Here is an 18,408-nt window from a genome sequence, read left to right as displayed (position 1 = left end):
TTTTATGGTATGAAAAGTGACCAAAAATACGCTATTTTGGACTTTTGAATTTTTTTGCGCATACGCCATTGACCGTGCGGTTTAATTAATGATATATTTTTATAGGTCAGACATTTACGCACGCGGCGATACCACATGTTTATTTTTATTATGGTTACATATTTTTAATATGGAATTTGGGAAAAGGGGGGTGATTTAAACTTTTAATAAGGAAGGGGTTAATGTGTGTTTTTAAACTTTTTTTTTTTTTTTTTTTTTTACACTTTTAGTCCCCTTAGGAGACTTTTAGGAGGAGTCATTAGATTCCTCATACAGATCATTGTGGTTTCATAAATCCACAATGATCTGTGTGCTCTGCGCTCGATTGATAAAGCCTTGTCCTGCCGCCGCAGCAGGAGAGGTAAGCACTCAGGCTACCTCAGTAGTGGATCGCTCCCCTGCGATCGTGCTGCGGGGGGGGGGGGGGCAATACACCCCACTGGACCACCAGGGACTTAATACAGGCACCTTTAGACGCCGCTGTCAACTATGACAGCGGTGATCTAAAGGGTTAATAGCCGGCCGCGGCGATCGCCGCATGTCGGCTATTAACGCCGGCCCCCAGCTACAGGAATCAGCTGGGGGCTGGCCGGTATGACGTGGGCTCGAGTCGGGAGCCCGCGTCATACCCCGGTAACGGCCATTGGACGAGTATAGACGTCCATGGTCGTTATTGGGTTAATACATCGGGTCCGGTGCTGTCTGGACCAGCTGCCACCACCACCGGCAATACCACTAGTCAGCGCCTGCCAGCGCAGACTAATATTGGCACTTTAATCCACAGACTTTCTATCATACCTAATACTGCTGGAACTTTTAACATCTGTTTTCGGGGAATTACCGCCACTCTGACATCTTTATGCCGAAAGGATAACACTGCAACACTGTTCCATAATAACTGCCATTAATATTAATCAGCATTTATCCTCCTTGAAGATACAGTTTTGTGATTTATTATACTCGCCTCTTTACAAGGAATCATTGATGAAGATATCTTTTATCTGTTGTACGAACGCACATTAGAGGCATCAGGAATTATTTTAGTGTATTTTATTGTTCGATCCCCCATAGGGCCCTGTGAGGGGATCATCTTAATCTTTTCTATAATTGATGTGATATTATATTAATTACTGTTAATTGAAGCACGGTCTATTTCATTCATTATTCTATATACACTTTCCTTGAGGTTCTGGGTAAATATTTTTGTTATAGAATTCTCTCTTTTTAACCTCGGACTAGTGTATTAATTGTGAGCTGCACTTATTCTTTTTACTTTAATTTACAAATCTGTTTAACTTTCTAGCACCAGTTGATTTAAAAATAAATAAATAAAGAGGTGGTTCTGCAGGTGGTGACCACAGACCACTTCTCAGTTCCTATGCTTCCTGGCTGATGTTTTGGTCACTTTTGAATGCTGGCGGTGCTTTCACTCTAGTCGTAGCATGAGACGAAGTCTACAACCCACACAAGTGGCTCAGGTAGTGCAGCTCATCCAGGATGGCACATCAATGCGAACTGTGGCAAGAAGGTTTGCTGTGTCTGTCAGCATAGTGTCCAGAGCATGGAGGCGCTACCAGGAGACAGGCCAGTACATCAGGAGACGTGGAGGAGGCCGTAGGAGGGCAACAACCCAGCAGCAGGACCGCTACCTCCGCCTTTGTGCAAGGAGGAGCAGGAGGAGCACTGCCAGAGCCCTGCAAAATGACCTCCAGCAGGCCACAAATGTGCATGTCCACTCAAATGGTCAGAAACAGACTCCATGAGGGTGGTATGAGGGCCCGACATTCACAGGTGGGGGTGGTGCTTACAGCCCAACACTGTGCAGGACGTTTGGCATATACCAAAGAACACAAAGATTGGCAAAATTCACCACTGGCGCCCTGTGCTCTTCACAGATGAAAGCAGGTTCACACTGAGCACATGTGACAGAGTCTGGAGACGCCGTGGAGAATGTTCTGCTGCCTGCAACATCTTCCAGCATGACCGGTTTGGTGGTGGGTCAGTAATGGTGTGGGGTGGCATTTCTTCAGATCAAGGATGTGTTATCTTAGTGTTCCCCTAATTTTTTCAGCAGTGTGTATGTGTGTGTGTGTATATATATATATATATATATATGTATCTATAGATATCTATCTATCTATATATATATAGATAGATATATAGTGATTTAGCTGTAGGAGCAGGTCAGAAGTGATGGCATCATGCAGGGGGTGGGGCTAGAGCTCAGAGACCAGATCCAGCCACACCACACAGAGGATGACAGGAAAGAGGAGGGAATCTGCTGAGACAACACTGGTAGAGGAGTACACAACTTCCTGTCATGAGTTGTGCGTCTCGGGGTGAATGTTTTATATAAATACAAATTTTCAGATACAGGAAAACCCCTTTAAAAAAAAGGTTGGCGTTCTCAATGACTCAGAAGGTGGAGCCGGCACCTATGGGCGCGAATACTTTGCATGCCAAATAACGAAACCATTCATGGCCGATATCGAGACAGATATATTTGCAGATTTCAGGTTACAGTAGCCATTTGTGTACAGCTCACATGAAACAAACCCAAAAAATAAATCCATAACCAAAAAGAAAGATCAAACAAAAAGACAAACTCTACAGATCGGGGAGTGGTGGAGCGCAGGCCGAGGACCCCCGATCCCCCGCGGCTCACCTCCATCATGGAGACAGAAGTAGTGATTCATTCTAACCTTTATTGTGGTACACATTGGTTTTAATCCAGAACAGTAGAGCAGAATTTGTCGCACGTGTCGTCATCTTGGACATTTGTTTTCTTTTTAATGATAACAGAACGAAAGGGGGAGGAGGGTGGGAGGGGCATAGGACACAACCAAAATGTAGTGAAGGGGGGAGGGTGGGGGATGGGCGCCTTAAAATGATATATATGTCACATACATGATTCACTCCGCTCTTTCCCAAGGGTGAAGGCGTCATCTTCATCTTCTCTTGAGAAAGGAGAGAGATACCGGCAAGCACTCGTATAGATGGATGTTAATATGTCAGGAAGAGGGGACATTCATCGGGGAAGGTTAAAATGGAGGGTGTCAAAGGGGAAAGTGGTTTATGCTGCAAAGGGAGGGTGAGGAGGGGCAGTGAATGGTGAATGGCGCAAATTCAAGACTCAACAACATTTGCTCTTCCAGCCTGTGACTCCTCCACCGCTGCTGATATCTACATTCTCACTGTTGGGTTCTTTGACTGGAGTCTGAAAGACAAGAGAGAAGAGTTATATCCTGTATTATACCCCAGAGCTGTACTCACTATTCTGCTGGTGAGGTCACTGAGTACATACATTACATTACTTATCCTGTACTGATCCTGAGTTATATCCTGTATTATACTCCAGAGCTGTACTCACTATTCTGCTGGTGAGGTCACTGTGTACATACATTACATTACTTATCCTGTACTGATCCTGAGTTATATCCTGTATTATACTCCAGAGCTGCACTCACTATTCTGCTGGTGAGGTCACTGTGTACATACATTACATTACTTATCCTGTACTGATCCTGAGTTATATCCTGTATTATACTCCAGAGCTGTACTCACTATTCTGCTGGTGAGGTTACTGTGTACATACATTACATTACTTATCCTGTACTGATCCTGAGTTATATCCTGTATTATACTCCAGAGCTGCACTCACTATTCTGCTGGTGAGGTCACTGTGTACATTACATTACTTATCCTGTACTGATCCCGAGTTATATCCTGTATTAAACTCCAGAGCTGTACTCACTATTCTGCTGGTGAGATCACTGTGTACATACATTATATTACTTATCCTGTACTGATCCTGAGTTATATCCTGTATTATCCTCCAGAGCTGCACTCACTATTCTGCTGGTGAGGTCACTGTGTACATACATTACATTACTTATCCTGTACTGATCCTGAGTTATATCCTGTATTAGACTCCAGAGCTGCACTCACTATTCTGCTGGTGAGATCACTGTGTACATACATTACATTACTTATCCTGTACTGATCCTGAGTTATATCCTGTATTATACCCCAGAGCTGTACTCACTATTCTGCTGGTGAGGTCACTGTGTACATTACATTACTTATCCTGTACTGATCCTGAGTTATATCCTGTATTATACCCCAGAGCTGTACTCACTATTCTGCTGGTGAGGTCACTGTGTACATTACATTACTTATCCTGTACTGATCCTGAGTTATATCCTGTATTAAACTCCAGAGCTGTACTCACTATTCTGCTGGTGAGGTCACTGTGTACATACATTACATTACTTATCCTGTACTGATCCTGAGTTATATCCTGTATTATACTCCAGAGCTGTACTCACTATTCTGCTGGTGAGATCACTGTGTACATACATTACATTACTTATCCTGTACTGATCCTGAGTTATATCCTGTATTATACTCCAGAGCTGCACTCACTATTCTGCTCACTTATAAGTACAAGATGGCTGTCGTCCGCCCTGCTTTACCTTTCGTAGTATGTCTTCTGCTAACGTGAGGAATGCCTTCTCAATGTTTACGTTTGCTTTTGCGCTAGTCTCAAAAAACCTAATTCCGTGTTCTCGAGCGATCTGGAAGGAAGAAGGTAAAAAAAAAATAAGTCAGGTGGTAAAGAAAAACGGTCGGATCACTGACACAAAGGAGCAAAGTCACAGCTGAACACAAGGTAGATGGATAGGACCTGGTCAAGAGCAGTGGTCTACAAAGTGAGGTCCTACTGATGTTGCAAAACTACAACTCCCAGCATGCCCGGACAGCCGAAGGCTGTTCGGGCATGTTGGGAGTTGTAGTTCTGCAACATACACAGGGCCGCAGTTTGTAGACGACTGGAATCTTGTGTGTTTAGATGAGCGGGGGCCCTCGCCGTACAGGCGCCCAGACCTATAAACATTTACATCAGGTGACGTATGACATGTGACGCCTTATGTTATAGCATTTACATAGAATGAAGTTTGCAAGTAAGACTGATCGTGGCATGCTGGGAGTTATAGTCCTCCTCCCAGAATACAGACGCTACTTGTCTACAGCAGCGCTGCACGTTTTACTGTGATGTAGAAAGATGCAGAACTTCCAGAACTGCACATAGATGGCGCTATGGTCCCCTGTCGGCATCTCCCACTACGGCACATAGATGGCGCTATGGTCACCTGTCTGCATCTCCCACTACAGCACATAGATGGCGCTATGGTCACCTGTCGGCATCTCCCACTACAGCACATAGATGGCGCTATGGTCTCCTGTCTGCATCTCCCACTACAGCACATAGATGGCGCTATGGTCACCTGTCTGCATCTCCCACTACAGCACATAGATGGCGCTATGGTCACCTGTCTGCATCTCCCACTACAGCACATAGATGGCGCTATGGTCACCTGTCTGCATCTCCCACTACGGCACATAGATGGCGCTATGGTCACCCGTCTGCATCTCCCACTACGGCACATAGATGGCGCTATGATCACCTGTCTGCATCTCCCACTACAGCACATAGATGGCGCTATGGTCAGCCGTCTGCATCTCCCACTACAGCACATAGATGGCGCTATGGTCACCTGTCTGCATCTCCCACTACAGCACATAGATGGCGCTATGATCACCTGTCTGCATCTCCCACTACAGCACATAGATGGCGCTATGGTCACCCGTCGGCATCTCCCACTACGACACAGATGGCGCTATGGTCACCTGTCTGCATCTCCCACTACAGCACATAGATGGCGCTATGGTCTCCTGTCTGCATCTCCCACTACAGCACATAGATGGCGCTATGGTCACCCGTCTGCATCTCCCACTACAGCACATAGATGGCGCTATGGTCACCCGTCTGCATCTCCCACTACAGCACATAGATGGCGCTATGGTCACCCGTCTGCATCTCCCACTACAGCACATAGATGGCGCTATGGTCCCCTGTCGGCATCTCCCACTACGGCACATAGATGGCGCTATGGTCACCCGTCTGCATCTCCCACTACAGCACATAGATGGCGCTATGGTCACCTGTCGGCATCTCCCACTACAGCACATAGATGGCGCTATGGTCACCTGTCGGCATCTCCCACTACGACACATAGATGGCGCTATGGTCTCCTGTCTGCATCTCCCACTACAGCACATAGATGGCGCTATGGTCACCTGTCTGCATCTCCCACTACAGCACATAGATGGCGCTATGGTCTCCTGTCTGCATCTCCCACTACAGCACATAGATGGCGCTATGGTCACCTGTCTGCATCTCCCACTACAGCACATAGATGGCGCTATGGTCACCCGTCTGCATCTCCCACTACAGCACATAGATGGCGCTATGGTCACCCGTCTGCATCTCCCACTACAGCACATAGATGGCGCTATGGTCACCCGTCTGCATCTCCCACTACAGCACATAGATGGCGCTATGGTCACCTGTCTGCATCTCCCACTACAGCACATAGATGGCGCTATGGTCACCTGTCGGCATCTCCCACTACAGCACATAGATGGCGCTATGGTCACCTGTCGGCATCTCCCACTACGACACATAGATGGCGCTATGGTCTCCTGTCTGCATCTCCCACTACAGCACATAGATGGCGCTATGGTCACCCATCTGCATCTCCCACTACAGCACATAGATGGCGCTATGGTCACCTGTCGGCATCTCCCACTACAGCACATAGATGGCGCTATGGTCACCTGTCGGCATCTCCCACTACAGCACATAGATGGCGCTATGGTCACCTGTCGGCATCTCCCACTACAGCACATAGATGGCGCTATGGTCACCTGTCGGCATCTCCCACTACAGCACATAGATGGCGCTATGGTCACCTGTCGGCATCTCCCACTACAGCACATAGATGGCGCTATGGTCACCTGTCTGCATCTCCCACTACAGCACATAGATGGCGCTATGGTCACCTGTCTGCATCTCCCACTACAGCACATAGATGGCGCTATGGTCACCTGTCGGCATCTCCCACTACAGCACATAGATGGCGCTATGGTCACCTGTCGGCATCTCCCACTACGACACATAGATGGCGCTATGGTCACCTGTCTGCATCTCCCACTACAGCACATAGATGGCGCTATGGTCTCCTGTCTGCATCTCCCACTACAGCACATAGATGGCGCTATGGTCTCCTGTCTGCATCTCCCACTACAGCACATAGATGGCGCTATGGTCTCCTGTCTGCATCTCCCACTACAGCACATAGATGGCGCTATGGTCACCTGTCTGCATCTCCCACTACAGCACATAGATGGCGCTATGGTCACCTGTCTGCATCTCCCACTACAGCACATAGATGGCGCTATGGTCACCTGTCGGCATCTCCCACTACAGCACATAGATGGCGCTATGGTCACCCATCTGCATCTCCCACTACAGCACATAGATGGCGCTATGGTCACCCGTCGGCATCTCCCACTACGGCACATAGATGGCGCTATGGTCACCTGTCTGCATCTCCCACTACAGCACATAGATGGCGCTATGGTCTCCTGTCTGCATCTCCCACTACAGCACATAGATGGCGCTATGGTCACCTGTCTGCATCTCCCACTACGGCACATAGATGGCGCTATGGTCACCTGTCTGCATCTCCCACTACGGCACATAGATGGCGCTATGGTCACCTGTCTGCATCTCCCACTACGGCACATAGATGGCGCTATGGTCACCTGTCGGCGTCTCTAATTGCATAATGTGCCTAGTAATCAGCGAGATTATGTTGCTCCTCTAGCGCCCCGGTCTCCCATCCCACATCGCCCCGGTCTCCGCATATGTTGTCTATTCACATTGGATCTGTCACGATGCAACACCAAAACATTCTTGAAGATACCCATTGACTTATCATGAAGTTCCATTCGGGTCTATAATACCGTCCATACTGTGATGTAAGAACACAACATGACAACAATTCTACAAACTGCGGCTGGAGACCACGAGCCTCTGACAGTGTGAGCACAAGTATACAGTAACTGTCCCATCAGGAGACCATGAGCGTCTGGACAGTGTGAACACAAGTATACAGTAACTGTCCCATCAGGAGACCATGAGCGTCTGGACAGTGTGAACACAAGCATACGGTAACTGTCCCATCAGGAGACCACAAGCCTCTGACCGTGTGAACACAAGCATACGGTAACTGTCCCATCAGGCTACCACGAGCCCCTGACAGTGTGAACACAAACATACAGTAACTGTCCCATCAGGAGACCACGAGCGTCTGGACAGTGTCAACACAAGCATACCGTAACTGTCCCATCAGGAGACCACGAGCCTCTGACAACGTGAACACAAGAATATGTTAACTGTCCCATCAGGAGTCCACAAGCCTCTGACAGTGTGAACACAAGCATACGGTAACTGTATCATCAGGAGACCATGAGCTTCTGACAGTGTGAACACAAGCATACGGTAACTGTCCCATCAGGAGACCCCGCTCCATTGTCTTCTATAACAGACCTCCGTCGATCTATAACTTATCCCCATTGTATCATATGTATAGGGGATCAGTTCTATCACTACAGGACTAATATGTCCATTTATTATAAATCCTTTTCTGAGCAGCACTGGTTGTATAGATCACTATATTGTGGGGGTATAAGGCAGCACTGGTTGTATAGATCACTATATTGTGGGGGTATAAGGCAGCACACTGTACAGCAGCACTGGTTGTATAGATCACTATATTGTGGGGGTATAAGGCAGCACTGGTTGTATAGATCACTATATTGTGGGGGTATAAGGCAGCACACTGTACAGCAGCACTGGTTGTATAGATCACTATATTGTGGGGGTATAAGGCAGCACACTGTACAGCAGCACTGGTTGTATAGATCACTATATTGTGGGGGTATAAGGCAGCACACTGTACAGCAGCACTGGTTGTATAGATCACTATATTGTGGGGGTATAAGGCAGCACACTGTACAGCAGCACTGGTTGTATAGATCACTATATTGTGGGGGTATAAGGCAGCACACTGTACAGCAGCACTGGTTGTATAGATCACTATATTGTGGAGGTATAAGGCAGCACACTGTACAGCAGCACTGGTTGTATAGATCACTATATTGTGAGGGTATAAGGCAGCACACTGTACAGCAGCACTGGTTATATAGATCACTATATTGTGGAGGTATAAGGCAGCACACTGTACAGCAGCACTGGTTATATAGATCACTATATTGTGGGGGTATAAGGCAGCACACTGTACAGCAGCACTGGTTGTATAGATCACTATATTGTGGGGGTATAAGGCAGCACACTGTACAGCAGCACTGGTTGTATAAATCACTATATTGTGGGGGTATAAGGCAGCACACTGTACAGCAGCACTGGTTGTATAGATCACTATATTGTGGAGGTATAAGGCAGCACACTGTACAGCAGTACTGGTTGTATAGATCACTATATCGTGGGGTATAAGGCAGCACACTGTACAGCAGCACTGGTTGTATAGATCACTATATTGTGGAGGTATAAGGCAGCACACTGTACAGCAGCACTGGTTGTATAGATCACTATATTGTGGAGGTATAAGGCAGCACACTGTACAGCAGCACTGGTTGTATAGATCACTATATTGTGGGGGTATAAGGCAGCACACTGTACAGCAGCACTGGTTGTATAGATCACTATATTGTGGGGGTATAAGGCAGCACACTGTACAGCAGCACTGGTTATATAGATCACTATATTGTGGGGGTATAAGGCAGCACACTGTACAGCAGCACTGGTTGTATAGATCACTATATTGTGGAGGTATAATGCAGCACACTGTACAGAAGCACTGGTTGTATAGATCACTATATTGTGGGGGTATAAGGCAGCACACTGTACAGCAGTACTGGTTGTATAGATCACTATATTGTGGAGGTATAATGCAGCACACTGTACAGCAGCACTGGTTGTATAGATCACTATATTGTGAGGGTATAAGGCAGCACACTGTACAGCAGTACTGGTTGTATAGATCACTATATTGTGAGGGTATAAGGCAGCACACTGTACAGCAGCACTGGTTATATAGATCACTATATTGTGGGGTATAAGGCAGCACACTGTACAGCAGCACTGGTTGTATAGATCACTATATTGTGGGGGTATAAGGCAGCACACTGTACAGCAGCACTGGTTGTATAGATAACTATATTGTGGAGGTATAATGCAGCACACTGTACAGCAGCACTGGTTGTATAGATCACTATATTGTGGGGGTATAAGGCAGCACACTGTACAGCAGCACTGGTTATATAGATCACTATATTGTGGGGTATAAGGCAGCACACTGTACAGCAGCACTGGTTGTATAGATCACTATATTGTGAGGGTATAAGGCAGCACACTGTACAGCAGTACTGGTTGTATAGATCACTATATTGTGGGGGTATAAGGCAGCACACTGTACAGCAGCACTGGTTATATAGATCACTATATTGTGGGGTATAAGGCAGCACACTGTACAGCAGTACTGGTTGTATAGATCACTATATTGTGGGGGTATAAGGCGGCACACTGTACAGCAGCACTGGTTGTATAGATCACTATATTGTGGGGGTATAAGGCAGCACACTGTACAGCAGTACTGGTTGTATAGATCACTATATTGTGAGGGTATAAGGCAGCACACTGTACAGCAGCACTGGTTGTATAGATCACTATATTGTGGGGGTATAAGGCAGCACACTGTACAGCAGCACTGGTTGTATAGATCACTATATTGTGGGGGTATAAGGCAGCACACTGTACAGCAGCCCTGGTTATATAGATCACTATATTGTGGAGGTATAAGGCAGCACACTGTACAGCAGCACTGGTTGTATAGATCACTATATTGTGGAGGTATAAGGCAGCACACTGTACAGCAGCACTGGTTGTATAGATCACTATATTGTGGGGGTATAAGGCAGCACACTGTACAGCAGCACTGGTTGTATAGATCACTATATTGTGGGGGTATAAGGCAGCACACTGTACAGCAGTACTGGTTGTATAGATCACTATATTGTGAGGGTATAAGGCAGCACACTGTACAGCAGCACTGGTTGTATAGATCACTATATTGTGGGGGTATAAGGCAGCACACTGTACAGCAGCACTGGTTGTATAGATCACTATATTGTGGAGGTATAAGGCAGCACACTGTACAGCAGCCCTGGTTATATAGATCACTATATTGTGGAGGTATAAGGCAGCACACTGTACAGCAGCACTGGTTGTATAGATCACTATATTGTGGAGGTATAAGGCAGCACACTGTACAGCAGCACTGGTTGTATAGATCACTATATTGTGGGGGTATAAGGCAGCACACTGTACAGCAGCACTGGTTGTATAGATCACTATATTGTGGGGGTATAAGGCAGCACACTGTACAGCAGCACTGGTTGTATAGATCACTATATTGTGAGGGTATAAGGCAGCACACTGTACAGCAGTACTGGTTGTATAGATCACTATATTGTGGGGGTATAAGGCAGCACACTGTACAGCAGCACTGGTTATATAGATCACTATATTGTGGGGTATAAGGCAGCACACTGTACAGCAGTACTGGTTGTATAGATCACTATATTGTGGGGGTATAAGGCGGCACACTGTACAGCAGCACTGGTTGTATAGATCACTATATTGTGGGGGTATAAGGCAGCACACTGTACAGCAGCACTGGTTGTATAGATCACTATATTGTGGGGGTATAAGGCAGCACACTGTACAGCAGTACTGGTTGTATAGATCACTATATTGTGGGGATATAAGGCAGCACTGGTTGTATAGATCACTATATTGTGAGGGTATAAGGCAGCACACTGTACAGCAGCACTGGTTGTATAGATCACTATATTGTGGGGGTATAAGGCAGCACACTGTACAGCAGCACTGGTTGTATAGATCACTATATTGTGGGGGTATAAGGCAGCACACTGTACAGCAGCCCTGGTTATATAGATCACTATATTGTGGAGGTATAAGGCAGCACACTGTACAGCAGCACTGGTTGTATAGATCACTATATTGTGGAGGTATAAGGCAGCACACTGTACAGCAGCACTGGTTGTATAGATCACTATATTGTGGGGGTATAAGGCAGCACACTGTACAGCAGCACTGGTTGTATAGATCACTATATTGTGGGGGTATAAGGCAGCACACTGTACAGCAGCACTGGTTGTATAGATCACTATATTGTGGGGGTATAAGGCAGCACACTGTACAGCAGTACTGGTTGTATAGATCACTATATTGTGAGGGTATAAGGCAGCACACTGTACAGCAGCACTGGTTGTATAGATCACTATATTGTGGAGGTATAAGGCAGCACACTGTACAGCAGCACTGGTTATATAGATCACTATATTGTGGGGGTATAAGGCAGCACACTGTACAGCAGCACTGGTTGTATAGATCACTATATTGTGGAGGTATAAGGCAGCACACTGTACAGCAGCACTGGTTGTATAGATCACTATATTGTGGAGGTATAAGGCAGCACTGGTTGTATAGATCACTATATTGTGGAGGTATAAGTCAGCACACTGTACAGCAGCACTGGTTATATAGATCACTATATTGTGGAGGTATAAGGCAGCACACTGTACAGCAGCACTGGTTGTATAGATCACTATATTGTGGGGGTATAAGGCAGCACACTGTACAGCAGCCCTGGTTATATAGATCACTATATTGTGGAGGTATAAGGCAGCACACTGTACAGCAGCACTGGTTGTATAGATCACTATATTGTGGGGGTATAAGGCAGCACACTGTACAGCAGCACTGGTTGTATAGATCACTATATTGTGGGGGTATAAGGCAGCACACTGTACAGCAGCACTGGTTATATAGATCACTATATTGTGGGGGTATAAGGCAGCACTGGTTGTATAGATCACTATATTGTGCAGGTATAAGGCAGCACACTGTACAGCAGCACTGGTTGTATAGATCACTATATTGTGGGGGTATAAGGCAGCACACTGTACAGCAGCACTGGTTGTATAGATCACTATATTGTGGAGGTATAAGGCAGCACACTGTACAGCAGCACTGGTTGTATAGATCACTATATTGTGGGGGTATAAGGCAGCACACTGTACAGCAGCACTGGTTGTATAGATCACTATATTGTGGGGGTATAAGGCAGCACACTGTACAGCAGCACTGGTTGTATAGATCACTATATTGTGGGGGTATAAGGCAGCACACTACAGCAGCACTGGTTGTATAGATCACTATATTGTGGAGGTATAAGGCGGCACACTGTACAGCAGCACTGGTTGTATAGATCACTATATTGTGGAGGTATAAGGCAGCACACTGTACAGCAGCACTGGTTGTCTAGATCACTATATTGTGGAGGTATAAGGCAGCACACTGTACAGCAGCACTGGTTGTCTAGATCACTATATTGTGGAGGTATAAGGCAGCACACTGTACAGCAGCACTGGTTGCATAGATCACTATATTGTGGGGGTATAAGGCAGCACACTGTACAGCAGCACTGGTTGTATAGATCACTATATTGTGGAGGTATAAGGCAGCACACTGTACAGCAGCACTGGTTGTATAGATCACTATATTGTGGAGGTATAAGTCAGCACACTGTACAGCAGCACTGGTTGTATAGATCACTATATTGTGGGGGTATAAGGCAGCACACTGTACAGCAGCACTGGTTGTATAGATCACTATATTGTGGGGGTATAAGGCAGCACACTGTACAGCAGCACTGGTTATATAGATCACTATATTGTGGGGGTATAAGGCAGCACACTGTACAGCAGCACTGGTTGTATAGATCACTATATTGTGGGGGTATAAGGCAGCACACTGTACAGCAGCACTGGTTGTATAGATCACTATATTGTGGAGGTATAAGGCAGCACACTGTACAGCAGCACTGGTTATATAGATCACTATATTGTGGGGGTATAAGGCAGCACACTGTACAGCAGCACTGGTTGTATAGATCACTATATTGTGGGGGTATAAGGCAGCACACTGTACAGCAGCACTGGTTGTATAGATCACTATATTGTGAGGGTATAAGGCAGCACACTGTACAGCAGCACTGGTTGTATAGATCACTATATTGTGGAGGTATAAGGCAGCACACTGTACAGCAGCACTGGTTGTATAGATCACTATATTGTGGGGGTATAAGGCAGCACACTGTAAAGCAGCACTGGTTGTATAGATCACTATATTGTGGGGGTATAAGGCAGCACACTGTACAGCAGCACTGGTTGTATAGATCACTATATTGTGGGGGTATAAGGCAGCACACTGTACAGCAGCACTGGTTGTATAGATCACTATTTTGTGGGGGTATAAGGCAGCACACTGTACAGCAGCACTGGTTGTATAGATCACTATATTGTGGGGTATAAGGCAGCACACTGTACAGCAGCACTGGTTGTATAGATCACTATATTGTGGGGGTATAAGGCAGCACACTGTAAAGCAGCACTGGTTGTATAGATCACTATATTGTGGTGGTATAAGGCAGCACACTGTACAGCAGCACTGGTTATATAGATCACTATATTGTGGGGGTATAAGGCAGCACACTGTACAGCAGCACTGGTTATATAGATCACTATATTGTGGGGGTATAAGGCAGCACACTGTACAGCAGCACTGGTTGTATAGATCACTATATAGTGGAGGTATAAGGCAGCACACTGTACAGCAGCACTGGTTGTATAGATCACTATATTGTGGGGGTATAAGGCAGCACACTGTACAGCAGCACTGGTTGTATAGATCACTATATTGTGAGGGTATAAGGCAGCACACTGTACAGCAGCACTGGTTGTATAGATCACTATATTGTGGGGGTATAAGGCAGCACACTGTACAGCAGCACTGGTTGTATAGATCACTATATTGTGGGGGTATAAGGCAGCACACTGTACAGCAGCACTGGTTGTATAGATCACTATATTGTGGGGGTATAAGGCAGCACACTGTACAGCAGCACTGGTTGTATAGATCACTATATTGTGAGGGTATAAGGCAGCACACTGTACAGCAGCACTGGTTGTATAGATCACTATATTGTGGGGGTATAAGGCAGCACACTGTACAGCAGCACTGGTTGTATAGATCACTATATTGTGGAGGTATAAGGCAGCACACTGTACAGCAGCACTGGTTGTATAGATCACTATATTGTGGGGGTATAAGGCAGCACACTGTACAGCAGCACTGGTTATATAGATCACTATATTGTGGGGTATAAGGCAGCACACTGTACAGCAGCACTGGTTGTATAGATCACTATATTGTGAGGGTATAAGGCAGCACACTGTACAGCAGCACTGGTTGTATAGATCACTATATTGTGAGGGTATAAGGCAGCACACTGTACAGCAGCACTGGTTGTATAGGTCACTATATTGTGGGGTATAAGGCAGCACACTGTACAGCAGCACTGGTTGTATAGATCACTATATTGTGGGGGTATAAGGCAGCACTGGTTGTATAGATCACTATATTGTGAGGGTATAAGGCAGCACACTGTACAGCAGCACTGGTTGCATAGATCACTATATTGTGGGGTATAAGGCAGCACACTGTACAGCAGCACTGGTTGTATAGATCACTATATTGTGGGGTATAAGGCAGCACACTGTACAGCAGCACTGGTTGTATAGATCACTATATTGTGGGGTATAAGGCAGCACACTGTACAGCAGCACTGGTTGTATAGATCACTATATTGTGGGGTATAAGGCAGCACACTGTACAGCAGCACTGGTTGTATAGATCACTATATTGTGGGGGTATAAGGCAGCACTGGTTGTATAGATCACTATATTGTGGAGGTATAAGGCAGCACACTGTACAGCAGCACTGGTTGTATAGATCACTATATTGTGGGGGTATAAGGCAGCACACTGTACAGCAGCACTGGTTGTATAGATCACTATATTGTGGAGGTATAAGGCAGCACACTGTACAGCAGCACTGGTTGTATAGATCACTATATTGTGGGGTATAAGGCAGCACACTGTACAGCAGCACTGGTTGTATAGATCACTATATTGTGGAGGTATAAGGCAGCACACTGTACAGCAGCACTGGTTATATAGATCACTATATTGTGGGGGTATAAGGCGGCACGCCGGATGTCACGGGCACCTAACGCCCCCTGCAGTAAGGAGCAGAGATGACTGGTTACACCGGGGACAGATACATCATCTCCAGGAAGTTGCACAATGCACAGGTTATACAAGTGTGCGGCCGTCCCTGCATTCATACATTGTTATGCAATGACTAACACCTGCGGGACATGCACACCCTCAGATATGTGTGTGGTTCCAGCCAGCGTGTGTGTGTGTGTGTGTGTGTGTGTATGTATGTGTGTGTGTGTGTGTGTGTGTGTGTGTGTGTGTGTGTGTGTGTGTGTGGTGTCAGTGAGTGAGTGTGTGGTGTCAGTGAGTGTGTGAGTGTGTGGTGTCAGTGAGTGAGTGTGTGTGTGTGTGGTGTGTGTGTATGTGTGTGTGTGGTGTCAGTGAGTGAGTGTGTGGTGTCAGTGAGTGTGTGGTGTCAGTGAGTGTGTGGTGTCAGTGAGTGTGTGAGTGTGTGGTGTCAGTGAGTGAGTGTGTGTGTGTGTGGTGTGTGTGTATGTGTGTGTGTGGTGTCAGTGAGTGAGTGTGTGGTGTCAGTGAGTGTGTGGTGTCAGTGAGTGTGTGAGTGTGTGGTGTCAGTGAGTGAGTGTGTGTGTGTGTGTGGTGTGTGTGTATGTGTGTGTGTGGTGTCAGTGAGTGAGTGTGTGGTGTCAGTGAGTGTGTGGTGTCAGTGAGTGTGTGGTGTCAGTGAGTGTGTGAGTGTGTGGTGTCAGTGAGTGAGTGTGTGTGTGTGTGGTGTGTGTGTATGTGTGTGTGTGGTGTCAGTGAGTGTGTGGTGTCAGTGAGTGTGTGTGTGTGTGTGTGGTGTGTGTGAGTGAGTGTGTGTGGTGACAGTGATCGAGTGTGTGGTGTGTGTGGTGTCAGTGTGTGTGTGTGTGTGTGGTGTGTGTGAGTGAGTGAGTGAGTGAGTGTGTGTGTGGTGTGTGAGTGAGTGTGTGTGTTGCCAGCGAGTGAGTGAGTGTGTGTGGAGTGAGTGAGTGAGTGTGTGGAGTGAGTGAGTGAGTGTGTGTGTTGCCAGCGAGTGAGTGAGTGTGTGTGTGGAGTGAGTGAGTGAGTGAGTGAGTGTGTGTGTGGTGACAGTGATCGAGTGTGTGTGTGTGTGTGTTGCCAGCGAGTGAGTGGTGTTTGCAAGTACCTCAGCGCCGCTTCCTTACCTGCTCCCCTTTTGCTTTGGGCACCACTCTCTTATCCTCCATGTCGCACTTGTTTCCTAGCAGCATCCGCTCCACGTCTTCGTTGGCATGCTGTAAGAGAAGAGAAGGGGTTAATGTGGTGCTGTGAACGTGGCTCCGTGGCTGAACAGCGATGACCTCTGTAAGGGTGCGTTCACACGTACGCAGACTTGATGCGCAGGATTTTATGCTGCAGATTTCAATGTAAACTGAAGGACTGAGCACAGATTCTAATCTGCAGCTTCAAATTCTGCACAAATACTTTACAGCAGTGTTTCCCAACCAGGGTGCCTCCAGCTGTTGCAAAACTACAACTCCCAGCATGCTGGGAGTTGTAGTTTTGCAACAGCTGGAGGCACCCTGGTTGGGAAACACTGCTGTACAGTAAAATGGACTGGAAGGCTGTGCGGGCATGCTGGGAGTTGTAGTTTCGCAACAGCTGGAGGCCCCGTTTGGGAAACCCTGCTGTACAGGATACTGTCCATGTGAATACACCCAAAAACCAGGGAGAACTGTTGTTCTGCAACTTTTTAAATATATTTTCTTTCTATCCCTATTATCAAGATCTCTGCTTGCTTGCAGTGAATAGGGAGACCTTCTTGCACCTGTTACAGCAGAGGGTTTGTTACAATTAAATCCGGTCTTGGCAAAAACACACGAGGATCAGTAATCTCTCTATTTATGATTTTTCCATCATAGATAAAGTGGATCCGACCGTTTCGCACACAGTGCGCCATCTACGCTAAAAAACAACTGTAACAAACCCTCAGCTGTGAAATGCGTCAACAGGACAGCAGGTGGAGGTGCGGATAACTGGGATAGTAGGGTGCAGGTCATGAAGTTTGGGGGGGGGTCAGACAGTCCTGGATCTGGCCGATCGCTCCCTACGCTCATAGTGCTGTGTCACCACCAGCAGGAGGGGGGGAGGGGGGGGGGGGCGGCGGGTGTCGGCCGCTCAGGGGCTATTTTGGGATTCAGCTGTAAAGAAGATATGGAACAAGTGACAAGGCTACGGGGTATCTGTGTCCAGAAAAAACACAGTAATGAAGTTCTGATCTAGATC

At 46.6% G+C, this 18,408-nt stretch overlaps 1 protein-coding gene across 1 annotated transcript in view; it reads right to left on the bottom strand.

The window, feature by feature from the left end:
- Positions 1–2,520: 2,520 nt before the first annotated feature.
- Positions 2,521–18,408, bottom strand: part of RAB10 (RAB10, member RAS oncogene family) — a 56,222-nt gene continuing 40,334 nt past the window's right edge. The window contains exons 4-6 of the mRNA XM_056554566.1: positions 17,328–17,417; positions 4,515–4,616; positions 2,521–3,256 (exon numbers count right to left, since the gene is read on the bottom strand). Coding sequence (XP_056410541.1) covers positions 3,173–3,256; positions 4,515–4,616; positions 17,328–17,417 — 276 coding nt within the window. The 3' untranslated portion in view covers positions 2,521–3,172. The remainder of the gene's footprint in view (positions 3,257–4,514; positions 4,617–17,327; positions 17,418–18,408) is intronic.

This window comes from Hyla sarda, unplaced genomic scaffold (assembly GCF_029499605.1).
Source record: "Hyla sarda isolate aHylSar1 unplaced genomic scaffold, aHylSar1.hap1 scaffold_794, whole genome shotgun sequence".
Classification (NCBI taxonomy): domain Eukaryota; kingdom Metazoa; phylum Chordata; class Amphibia; order Anura; family Hylidae; genus Hyla; species Hyla sarda.
The sequence above is the reverse complement of the archived record's forward strand: the minus strand, read 5'-3'. Positions and strand labels throughout refer to the sequence as shown.